This window comes from Solenopsis invicta, chromosome 5 (genome assembly GCF_016802725.1).
Source record: "Solenopsis invicta isolate M01_SB chromosome 5, UNIL_Sinv_3.0, whole genome shotgun sequence".
Classification (NCBI taxonomy): Eukaryota; Metazoa; Arthropoda; class Insecta; order Hymenoptera; family Formicidae; genus Solenopsis; species Solenopsis invicta.
Window position 1 is genome coordinate 15,144,991 of NC_052668.1, and position 11,578 is coordinate 15,156,568.

At 28.0% G+C, this 11,578-nt stretch overlaps 2 protein-coding genes across 4 annotated transcripts; both read left to right on the forward strand.

Moving 5' to 3' along the window:
- Window positions 1-244: 244 nt before the first annotated feature.
- LOC120357946 (odorant receptor 13a-like) lies at window positions 245-3,668 on the forward strand. The gene is made up of 9 exons (XM_039450047.1): window positions 245-590; window positions 656-775; window positions 862-979; window positions 1,318-1,579; window positions 1,670-1,786; window positions 2,604-2,694; window positions 2,778-2,914; window positions 3,317-3,449; window positions 3,516-3,668. Exons 1-9 carry the CDS (start codon window positions 447-449, stop codon window positions 3,564-3,566), a joined length of 1,173 nt encoding a protein of 390 aa, XP_039305981.1. The 5' UTR covers window positions 245-446; the 3' UTR covers window positions 3,567-3,668.
- A 221-nt stretch (window positions 3,669-3,889) lies between these two features.
- On the forward strand, window positions 3,890-8,292 carry LOC105193356 (odorant receptor 85b). Of its 3 annotated transcripts, XM_011157765.3 has the most exons (9): window positions 5,150-5,296; window positions 5,360-5,479; window positions 5,563-5,680; window positions 6,521-6,782; window positions 6,875-6,991; window positions 7,253-7,343; window positions 7,434-7,570; window positions 7,790-7,922; window positions 7,994-8,136. In XM_011157765.3, exons 1-9 carry the CDS (start codon window positions 5,150-5,152, stop codon window positions 8,045-8,047), a joined length of 1,179 nt encoding a protein of 392 aa, XP_011156067.3. In that variant the 3' UTR covers window positions 8,048-8,136. The 3 variants fall into 3 exon arrangements, with proteins under 3 accessions (XP_039305973.1, XP_039305972.1, XP_011156067.3); XM_039450039.1 differs by having other exon boundaries at window positions 3,890-5,479; window positions 7,790-7,884; window positions 7,994-8,292; XM_039450038.1 differs by having other exon boundaries at window positions 3,908-5,479; window positions 7,994-8,290.
- The last annotated feature ends 3,286 nt before the right edge of the window (window positions 8,293-11,578 follow it).

Here is an 11,578-nt window from a genome sequence, read left to right on the forward strand (position 1 = left end):
TAAATAATATTATTTAAAGTAACGCTTATAATTTTGCAATGATAAGTGACTTGTATTATTTCTACCAATATAACTGAATATATTTAATTAATGTTATAAATAAAAATAGTATTTTAGAAAAGAAAATAGTTTCACCGTCAATATTGAAACTCGCATATTTCGCAACATTTTTATTTTATAACTTTAGAAGATATAGATTTATAGAGAGAAGACTATACAATGTCAATTGCACTGAGTTGCGGTATAGAAAAACGCGATTTTTTACTTATGAATATATAATGCTTTATTATGCGGAATTGCAGAATATTATCTCGGCGTTTTTCGTGATGCAATACGTTTCTTTTTGCAACCGTCTCCAAGAGAATACGCGATTAGGTTTGTGATTTGTCGTGAAACCCGACGATTTGATCGTTCCGTACAGTATTCCTCTGCCTCGCTAACACAAAATGTCTTTTTACGATAACCGCTACTACCATTCCAATAAAATAGTCCTGTCACTTGTCGGTCAATGGCCGTTTCAATCGCGAATAAAAAGCAGCGTGATGTTTGCCTCTACGGTTTTGGTCGTTTTCACTATGATGGCCTTAGTGGTAAAGATACGTACGAGAGCGAACGTTAGAATCGAAACTGATGGTCTGTTTTTGATGTTCTACAGCTATGGGGATTGATATCTGGAATAACGGATATAACTATCGTCATGGAGAATATGTCACCGCTGCTTGTCAATAATTTCGTCATTATAAAGTTAATGAATTGCTTGTATAATAAATATAAAGTTCGTTCATTACATTTCACTACGGGCAAAGCGAAACAAATCGTTGTATAAATAAAAATAGTGCAAACGATTTCTTTGCGTTGCAGATGAAAGAGTTGCTGGAGCGTATCGAAAAGACTTGGAAAATCATGCACGTGGGACATGAGAATACAATACTAAGGCTTTACGCAGAAGAAAGCAGAAAGTCCACAGTACGATATATAAGTAAGTTGCTATTATTTTATAACAAAAATTTTATTACAAATTATAATAAAAATTTATTATAATAAAAATATAGACTGTCGCAGTATTTAATATCGCAAAAAAATCTGCTACATAAAAACTCATTATTACTTCTATCAGTTGGAGTCTGTTTAAATAAAATAATTTTTTATATTAAAAAAATAATAATCTTTTCCTTTCATTTTTTGAGGTAAAGTGTTTCAAGTAATTCGAATTGTTTGGCATTTTTTTCTTTGAAGATTTGAGAACCTTTTATTAATCTGTTAAAACATAATATCTTTTTTTTTTAAGAAATATGAAAAAAATGTAATTAATTTCAGTTGCTCTTTATTCGGCATGGATCTTCTATTGCGTAACGCCAATCGTCGTTAACCGAATCTCTGTAGTCTTACCGACGAACAACACTCATACGCCCAAGTTTCTTTATCGCTTGGAACACGTTATCGACATGCACAAATATTACAACCTATTGATGCTTCACGGGTCTATCTGCGTATTTTATACCGTCTCCGTAATAATAGCTATCGACTGCTTTTTCGTTCTTTGCACTCAGCATGCCTGTGCATTGTTCAAGTGTATAAAGTAAACCGTTATTAATATTATCTATGTAGTATCAAAAGACTCTACAATGGGCTGACATTTTTAACAAAAATTACATTTTTTTTTAAACAGATACAATGTAGAATGCATAGGAGTTGCGGATTTGGAATCGCTCAATCCAAATGTCAAAGATGATGAAGCATATCATGCCATAATCAATAGTATCAAATTGTATAAATATGCTTTAAAGTTAGTACTGCTTTTAGATACGTTTTGCATAGTTTAAAAGTAAGAATTATTGAAACTTATAAAATACTCGGAAAATACATTATCCATGAGAAAAAATTTTTCATATATAATTATACATATTATATCAAATATGTTCATACATATGTCTATACACATAAATTATAAATATATATAATTATATATATTTATATGTATATTGACATTTAATATATTATTATATATACAATTTTTTTTCTGAGGCTCTTTTCAACATGACGCTTGTGGCAAGTTAATACTCGTTGCTTTATATTCAATTATATGTTTTTTAAAAGACTTTACATTATATACTTTATATTGTTGGGGGAATTCACAACCCAAAATTTTGTACACCAATGCCGATTTTTGGCATTGCTGTAAAACACTGCCGACATTTTTGTACACTGCCGACAATGCTTATTGTTAGTCAATGCCTACAATGCCGTCAATCCTATATTAAAATTAAGGCAATGCCATGCAATTATGAACACTACCGTGTGCCCATTATCATACGCCAATGCCTGCACAAGAATTCTAAAGCTTTCCCGAAGTATTCAAAAATTTTTGTGCTCAACCCCATGATCGAAAAGCCGACTCTGAAGTGAGCTCACCACTCCCCAACCACTGACGACAATGCCGTCAATATTATAGGTCACTGCTTACTTTTTTCGGCAGTCCACTGCCGAAATTTTGTACACCAATGCCGGCTGTGAAGACTTTACATTATATACTTTATATTATTGTATATATTATATAACTGAACTAACGCGAATATATTTCTGTTTCCTTTTTTTGTACAAAGATTTGCCGATCTGCTCTCAACCACGTACGCAACATCTTTTCTATTTACGTTAGGAAACGTTGTTATAAGCTTAAGCTTTGGCGCGGCTAAGGTAAACGTCATACACAAATCTAGAATCTATTGATAATAATTGTGTCTTTCAGAACTTTTTAATAAAACTACGTATCATTTAAGATGATAATGTTGAAGAGTAGCTTCGATCAAATCATCAGAATTATGTCTACTAATTTAGCGCAAGTGCTACATATATACTATTTGAGTTCAACGTCTCAACAATTGATCGATCATAGCAGCGAACTTCAAGAAGTAATGTAAGCATCTGTTTGGCAATGACATTCAAAGTATCTTTGCGTTAATTATCAAACAAATTACATTAAATTGAATAAAAAAAGGTAAAAAAATCTCTTGCTATATTGTATTAAAAAAAAAAAAAAAATATATATATATATATATATATATATATATATATCTGTTTTATATATTACATCTTATATTTGACGTTTCGAACAATTTAGTAGTCAATGTTGGTTTTACTAGATAAATAAGACTGGAAAAATTTTTTTATATATAATTACTATACATATAATTAAATATAAAATATGTATAATTATATATATTTTTAATATATAAGAATACATATTTATATACAATTATATATAAACATTTTTTTCTCGAGAAACTACGTGAAAAATTAATGCCGTATCCATTATCAGTTATAGCTGCAAATGGTACGATATTTCATTGAGATCCAGACAACTGTTGCAATTCACATTATTGCGTACAACTAAACCGTGCCAAATAGAAGCTGGTAAAATGTTTACAATGTCAATGGAAAACTTTAGCTCGGTATGTATAAACGTATTATTTTCCTGACAATTTAGAATAAAATGTTTGCGTTTCATATATTTTCAGATCTTGAAAATGTCTCTATCATATTTTACGATGATTAGATCATTACAATAAAAATTGTAATAATAAATTTATTACAGAAACGTAGACTGAGAACTTAAATATTATGTATAACACTTAAATATTATGTATAATACATTATTTGCCTAACTATTTAATAAAATAATAACATATAAATTTGAACACTTTTCTGGTGCACCAATTAAAAAATTTCTTAAAGGTTTTTATTTTTTTGTCATGTTAATTATTTTGTTATATAAATTAAAATTTTAATTTAAAAAAATAATAAAGCAAATAAAAAAGTATATTATAATTGTACATGATAACGTAATATACTTTTTTATTTGCTTTATTTTATATATATAAGTAAAAAAGTATTAACAAGACAAATAAGTTATATACAAAATAAGTTTATAATTACTATAACAAATAAAATGTATAAACAACAAATAGAATAACATATTACTATGTATATCATGTAGATGTCTTATATTATTTATATTTAGCATTTATTCTTTATTTATTTTTTTAATCACTTTGATAAAGATTTATATCATCCATTGGTACATCAACTCACATGTGTAACATATGTTACTCATATAAGTGGATAAAGCATATTTTACTATTTCGTCAGGAAATATTTCACATTTGACCATGAGCTATAGATTAAAAACAATAGTGCATTGTTGTGTCTTTTAAAAAACATATATTTTTTTAAATTTAATATTTTAAAAGAATTTAATAAATTTTTAAAATACAAATACGCCGACGTTTATAAATATTCCAATATAAAAATATAGTGATCGATTATTCAAATAAAAGTTATTACGAATTTCAAACTATGAGTAAGTACACTATTAATATAAAGGAAATAATGTCCAAAGATATAATAAATATTGTAAATAATTTAAACAGTTTAATATTGTCACATAAATGTCATAACATATTTTAGAAAAATAAAAAATTTGATAATGTTCTTCTACATGCAAAATTAATTTAAATTTTTGTTCAAGATGGTACGTCGACATTGCATTTTAAATATAATAAATTGGTGTACTGTTAAAAAAATGTAATCACAGAATAGATCATACTGAAGAGAAATAAAAGATATTTCTCTATCACTTTTTTTCATATTGACTTAGAAAAGAAATATACTCGAACAGTCCAGTTAATTGTAACATTAATAATTATCTTGTAATATTAGTGTTACATGTAAAAATGCTAAATATAATAGAATTTCTTTCAATGTCCATAAACTTAAGCAAGTAATCAAATAAAAAAAATAGACTGTTTCAACGTTGATCACGAAACCTAAATAATACCACTCTTTATCTTATAGCAGTTTTCTTTGATTTAAAACGCGAAAGATATAGAACGTCTGTCGCAGTTATATTTCAACGGGTTGCGTTGCAAAGGGTTGCGATAGAAAAAATACGATTCATTACTTATAAATATGTAATGCTTTGTTGCAGGAAACTGTATGGTATATTGCCTCAGATATTTTTTTCACAGTGAACTCCGTTTCTTTTAGAAACTGTTTCCAACAGAATACAGAATAAGCTCTGCGATTTCATGTGAATATTCGACGAGATATCTTTGTTTCGTACAGTTTTCTTTTGCTAGTTTAATATAACAAAATGTCTTTCTACGATAATCATCACTATTACCATTTCAATAAAACGTCTCTATGCATTATCGGCCAATGGCCATTTCAATCGCGACTGAGGAACAACGTGATGTTCGCAGTGGCGGTGTTCTTCATTTCCAGTTTGACGGTCTTAGAGGTAACTAAAGATACGTGCGGCAGCAAACGTCAAAACCGATGGTTTATACCTGATTTTCTGCAGTTCTGGGGCTTGATAGCTGGAATAACGGATCTGAGCATTATTATGGAGAATACTTCGCCGTTGTTAGTGAATAACTTCATCATTATAAAATTAACCAGTTGTTGGTTGAATCAGTATAACGTTCGTATATTGTGTTTTTGTCACACAAACAGTTAATCGATTAGTTTCATAATTGTAAATCGCACGATTGCTTCGAGCTGCAGATGAAAGATCTTCTGGAACAAGTAAAAGAGACTTGGAAAGTGATACATAAAGGACCAGAGAATGAAATATTACAATATTATGCGGAGGCAACCAAAAACTACTCAATGCGATACGCGAGTGAGTTCCTTATGTGCACATAATATTTCTATAATATTATACGAATATTATTAAAGATTAAAATAGTATTTCAAGAATATTATTCAATACTTTTAACATTATTTTAATATTATTATGGGAATATTGGGTTATGTCCGTTTTTACATAATATTCGCGTATTACTTCAATATCCGTGGAATATTATAAAAATGTTCTACAAATATTATTGTTGTAAAAAAATTAATGTAAACTATTATGCATAAAATATTCATAAATTTTATAATTATTACATTAAAAAAATTTAATATTCCTTATAATTTAAAATAATATTGAAGCACATAATATTATTTACTTCTCGTATAATATTCATATTGTTACGTCCGGTATGGACGGCCCGGCTAGCAATCAGCTGTCTTCGGGAAAATCAATACTTTTATGACGGTAGCTGATCGCTAGTCCGGCCGTCCGTACCGGGTGTAACAATATAATATTATTAGGAGTAAACATAACCACTTTTCATTAATATTTCGGGAATATTATTTAATATTAAATATTATTTAATATTAAATAATATTATAGAGCTTATAAATTGTTTTCATTTTATTACAATTAAAAATTATTATTATATAGAAAAACTAGTGTATTGAAAACTTATATAGACGTATGTAAAAATGATTACTTCTTTATATAGCTTTGAATTTATTAGCAAATTATTTTGCAATTTGTCTTATTCTTTTTTCATTCTGTCCCTTTTTTTTACTAACATTCTTTCATTAAATTTTTATGTAAACAGCTTGTACTCTTTTTGTTTAAATCATGACTTCTGAAGTAATGTGAAAAAAAAGAAGTGACTTATTTTAGCTGGTCTTTACGCGATGTGGCTCTTCTATTGCTTACCACCGGTCATTATTACTAAGATATATACGCTTTTACCGACGAATGAAACATACTCGGCCAAGTTCCTGTATCGATTGGAACATGTTCTTGATGTAGATAAATATTACAATCTGTTGATGCTTCACGCATTTATCAGCGTATTCTACATAGTCTCTGTGCCGATAGCTGTCGACAGCATGTTCATACTCTGTACTGAGCATGTTGGAGCATTGTTTGGTTGCATAAAGTAAGTCATTTGCGCGAACAATGCTGTAATTTGAAAAAAGTCTAAATATGATATATATGTCAAATCGCAATTACATTTTTACTTTAAAATAGATACAACATGCAGCGAATAGAAGATTCAGAATTATTTTTGCTCAATCCAAACATCGCACACGACGAAGCGTACGATATCATAGTCAGCTGCATCAAATTGCACAAACGTATCCTAAAGTTAGTGTTAATCAGTTTAAAAATGAGAGTTGTATAAAATATTATATGAAATAGTCATCAAATGACATAACTGTTTTGTGTAATCTTTATATTAATTTGCAATTCACTTTATATTTAATTATGTATTATGTAAAATCATTTTGCATTAAACTTTACATAATTTACTTTAACTAATTATATCAGATTTATACAATAGTATAATTAATTATAATACGCTTATTTAAATACACTAATATATTTGTTTCATTATTTTACGTGGAGATTTTTTGATCGGCTCGCATCCACATATGCAATGTCTTTCTTACTTTTGTTGGCAAATGTAGTTATTTGCTCAAGTTTTAACATGGCAGAGGTAAATATTCAATATTATTTAAAATTAAATTTTTAGACAATAAATGCATTTTTATTTGAAGAAAATTAACAACATTGTGTATCATTTAAGTTGGTAATGGTGGATAATCAACCAGACGAAATTGTCAGAATTCTTGCTTCTAATGCAGCACAATTGGCACATATATATTATCTGAGTGCAACATCTCAACGATTGACCGATTACAGCACTGAGTTTCAGGAAGTAATGTACGCATTTGTTTGCCAATATTTATACGCTAAATTTCAAACAAATTATATTAAAATGGAAAAAATTGTATAAAATCAAAAACCTCATACAGCAATGTATTTCGCAATATATTTAACTTAAATATGTATATTTAATTTAAAATAATTTAGAAATACAAGTCGCATTTAATAGATAAACCAAAATTATATAAAAAACTAATGTATTGAATTCATTAACAGTTACAGCTGCAAGTGGTACCAAATTTCACTGAGATCCAGACATCTCCTGAGATTAACATTACTGCGTTCTACTAAACCGTGCCAAATAAAAGCTGGTAATATGTTCATAATGTCGTTGGAGACCTTTAGCGAAGTAAGAACAAACGTAACATTATTTTGATGATAATTTCATAAATGAAAATGTCTTTATAATATTATTTTCAGCTTTTAAAAATGACCATGTCGTACTTCACAATGCTCACGTCAATGCATGAATAACAGATGCATATAATGATTTACATTGGAAGAAATAAAAACGTGTTAAATAATCATTATACATATTATATAATGATTACAATCTTATCTTATTTAACATATCAAACATACAAACTAAAGCATTTTTCTAGCACATCAATTGAATGTATTCTTTAAACACTTTTTAATTTTTAAGTTTTACGGCTTAGGCATGCAGTGTACTTTTATAGAGGAAAACATATATTTTCAATAAAATTTTTAATCCTTAACTACATTGATAAAGTATAGACGTACCCTATCGTACAGAATTACGCAAATATTTTTTACGTAACACAAGAAAGTGGCGCAAACGCTATGCAGTAAAAATATTTATATCACAATTTTAATACGCTCGTATTAAACTTACGATATAAATATTTCCACTGCATGACGTTTGCATTACTTTCTTGTGTTACGTAAAAAAATATTTGTGTAATTATGTGATAGAAAATGTTTAATACGAGCGTATTAAAATTACGATATAAATATTTTTATTGAAGGAAGTACTTTTCCTTTTCTTTAAATTTAAGTTTAATTATTTTACATTATTGTAAATTATTAATTATTTAATTTAGTTATTAATTTATTATTAAGTTAAAGTTTAAACACATAGTCGGAGTCTATTGTAACATCATTGTTCAATGCAATTCATTATTGAATGTAATGTTACTATCGATCCTGGCTGATGAAATTTATATCGTTTTGAATACACATGTTTTTATTCTAAAATGCCTCGCATTACGAAAGACTAACAAGTAAAAAAATATAGTTCTGTTAATGAATACAGAGATACAAGAATAAAAATAATAAAAAAGTATAGTCTATTCAAATAACAGAAAAGAAATGAATCATGCCACGTATTTGTCTTTTGCAAAAAATATAAAGAAAAAACAAAAAGCTTAGAAAAAGGTGAAAGTGAGAACCGATCTTTTGTGTTACAATCGACTTTACGTCAGTGGTTGTAACATTGCATTCTGTCTCTATTTATAGTTGATAATTTTGATCCTACGCAGAAAAAACAGTATCAAATATTAGTATAAAATTAAAATTATTCTATTCTCTCCAACAATTATTGTTTCATATAAAAACAAGAAGTTATATTCTTGAATGATAATCTTGCTTATAAATAATTTAATTTTTTTTTTTTAATTTGATAATCTTCAATTTTAGTAAAATATTGTATTTTTATTTTTAATATTCTAGTCATCTAAAGAGCACAATATGTTTTATTTTAGTAATAATAATACATATTAAAAAATAAAAGTTCCTCTACATGCAAAATTAATTTAAAATTTCTTTCACTATTTGTAAAATATATGATATATCTATCAGAGTTACATTTTACAAATTGTGCACTGTTAGAAAAAAGTGTATAAATGAGAAAATAATAGATTATGTTAAACAATAAAAGATATTACTCACTTTTTTCCATCATATTATAAGAAAAGAAATATAATTTACACAATCTAGTTACTACAATTACCAAGTGATTAATGTTACATGCAAAAATGCTAAACATCATAAAATCTTTTGATCCATTAACTAAGCAAGTGATCATGTAAGAGTAACAGATCATTTCAATGTTGATCATGAAACACAAATAATATCATTCTTTATCTTATAGCCGATTTTTCTTAGATTTATCGCAAAGCATATAGAACGTCTGTCGCAGTTATATTTCAAATGGTCACAAAGGGTTGCGTTAAAGAAAAAGTACGACTCATCGCTTATAAATATGTAATGTTTTGTTACGCGGAAATGTATGGAATATTGCCTTACAATTTTTCTTTTCACATCAAGCTCCGTTTCTTTTAAAACTGTTTCTCTGTTTCCAAGAGAATAAAGAATAAGCTGTGCAATTTGATATGAATATTCGACGAAATATACGATTGTCTCGTATAATATCCCTTTGATAGTTTGATACAAAATGTATTTTTACGACAATCACTATTATAAAATATCCCTATGCATTATCGGCCACTGGCTATTTCAATTGCGACTAAAGGACAAAGTGAGGTTCGCAGAGCCAGTGTTTTTCATTTCCAGTTTGACGGTCTTAGAGGTAACTAAAGATACGTACGACAGCAAACATTAAAGTTGAAACTGATGGTTTATATCTGATTTTCTGTAGCTTTGGGGAGCTTGATGACTGGCATAACGGATTTGAGCATCATTATGGAGAATATTTCGCCGTTGTCAGTCAACAGCTTCACCATTGTAATACTAATCAATTGTTTGTTTAATAACTATAAAGTTCGTATATTACGTTTCTATTACACAAACAGTTAATGGACCCGTTTTAAAATTGTAAATCACATGATTTCTTCGAGATGCAGATGAAAAAGCTTCTGGAACATATAGAAGAAACTTGGAAAATAATACACGAAGGATCAGAGAATGAAATATTACGGTATTATGCGGAGGAAAGCAAAATTCACACATTACGATACAAAAGTGAGTTATCTTCATCTTATTACAATTAAGAATTTTTGTCATATGAAAGCACTAGCGTACCGAAAATTTAGCAGTACATAAAAAGTACTACTTCCTTATGTTGCTTTGAAACTATGTGCAAATTATTTTTCAATTTATCTCATAATCTCATTTTTTTTATTCTTTCCCATCTTCCCTCATTCTCTTTCGCTTATTAAATTTTTATATAAATATCCTATATTCTTTTTGTTTAAATATTACAACTTTTAAAGTAATGTAAAAAGACAAAGAAATGACGTATTTCAGTTGGTCTTTACAAGATGTGACTCTTCTATTGTTTAACACCGATCATTATTAGTGAGATATATACGTTTTTACAAAGGAATGAAACATACTCGGCCAGGTTTCTACATCGATTGAAACATGTTTTTGATGTAGATGAATATTGCAACCTGTTGATGTTTCACGTGTTTATCGCCGTATTTTATATAATTTCTATGTCGGTAGCTATCGACAGGCTGCTCACACTCTATGCTAAGCATGTCTGCGAAGTGTTCAGTTGTATAAAGTAAGTCGTTTGCGCGAACCTGTAATTTTAAAAGAGTCTATAAACATGACTATATTTCAATTACACTTTTATCTTAAAATAGATACAACGTACAGCGAATAGAAAATTCAGAGAGTGTTGCTCAATACGGACATCGCAGATGACAAAGTATACGATGTCATAATTAGCTGCATTAAATTGTATAAACGTATCCTAAAATTAGTGCCAACCACTTTTAAATACTTGTTTGGATAATTCTCAAAAATGAAAATTGTATGAAATATGAAAGACTCATAAAATAATATGATATAATTTTTCTGTGTTCTCTATATTAATGCAATTAACTTTATTATGCAAAATAATTTTGTATTAAACTTTACGTCAATTAACTAATTATATACATTTATATAGAGTAATTAATTATATTATATTTATTTATACACTAATATATTTGTTTTAATATTTTATGTGGTGATTTTCTGATCTGCTCTCTTCCACATTTTCAATATCTTTCTTGTAAGAAGGTAAATTGTTCG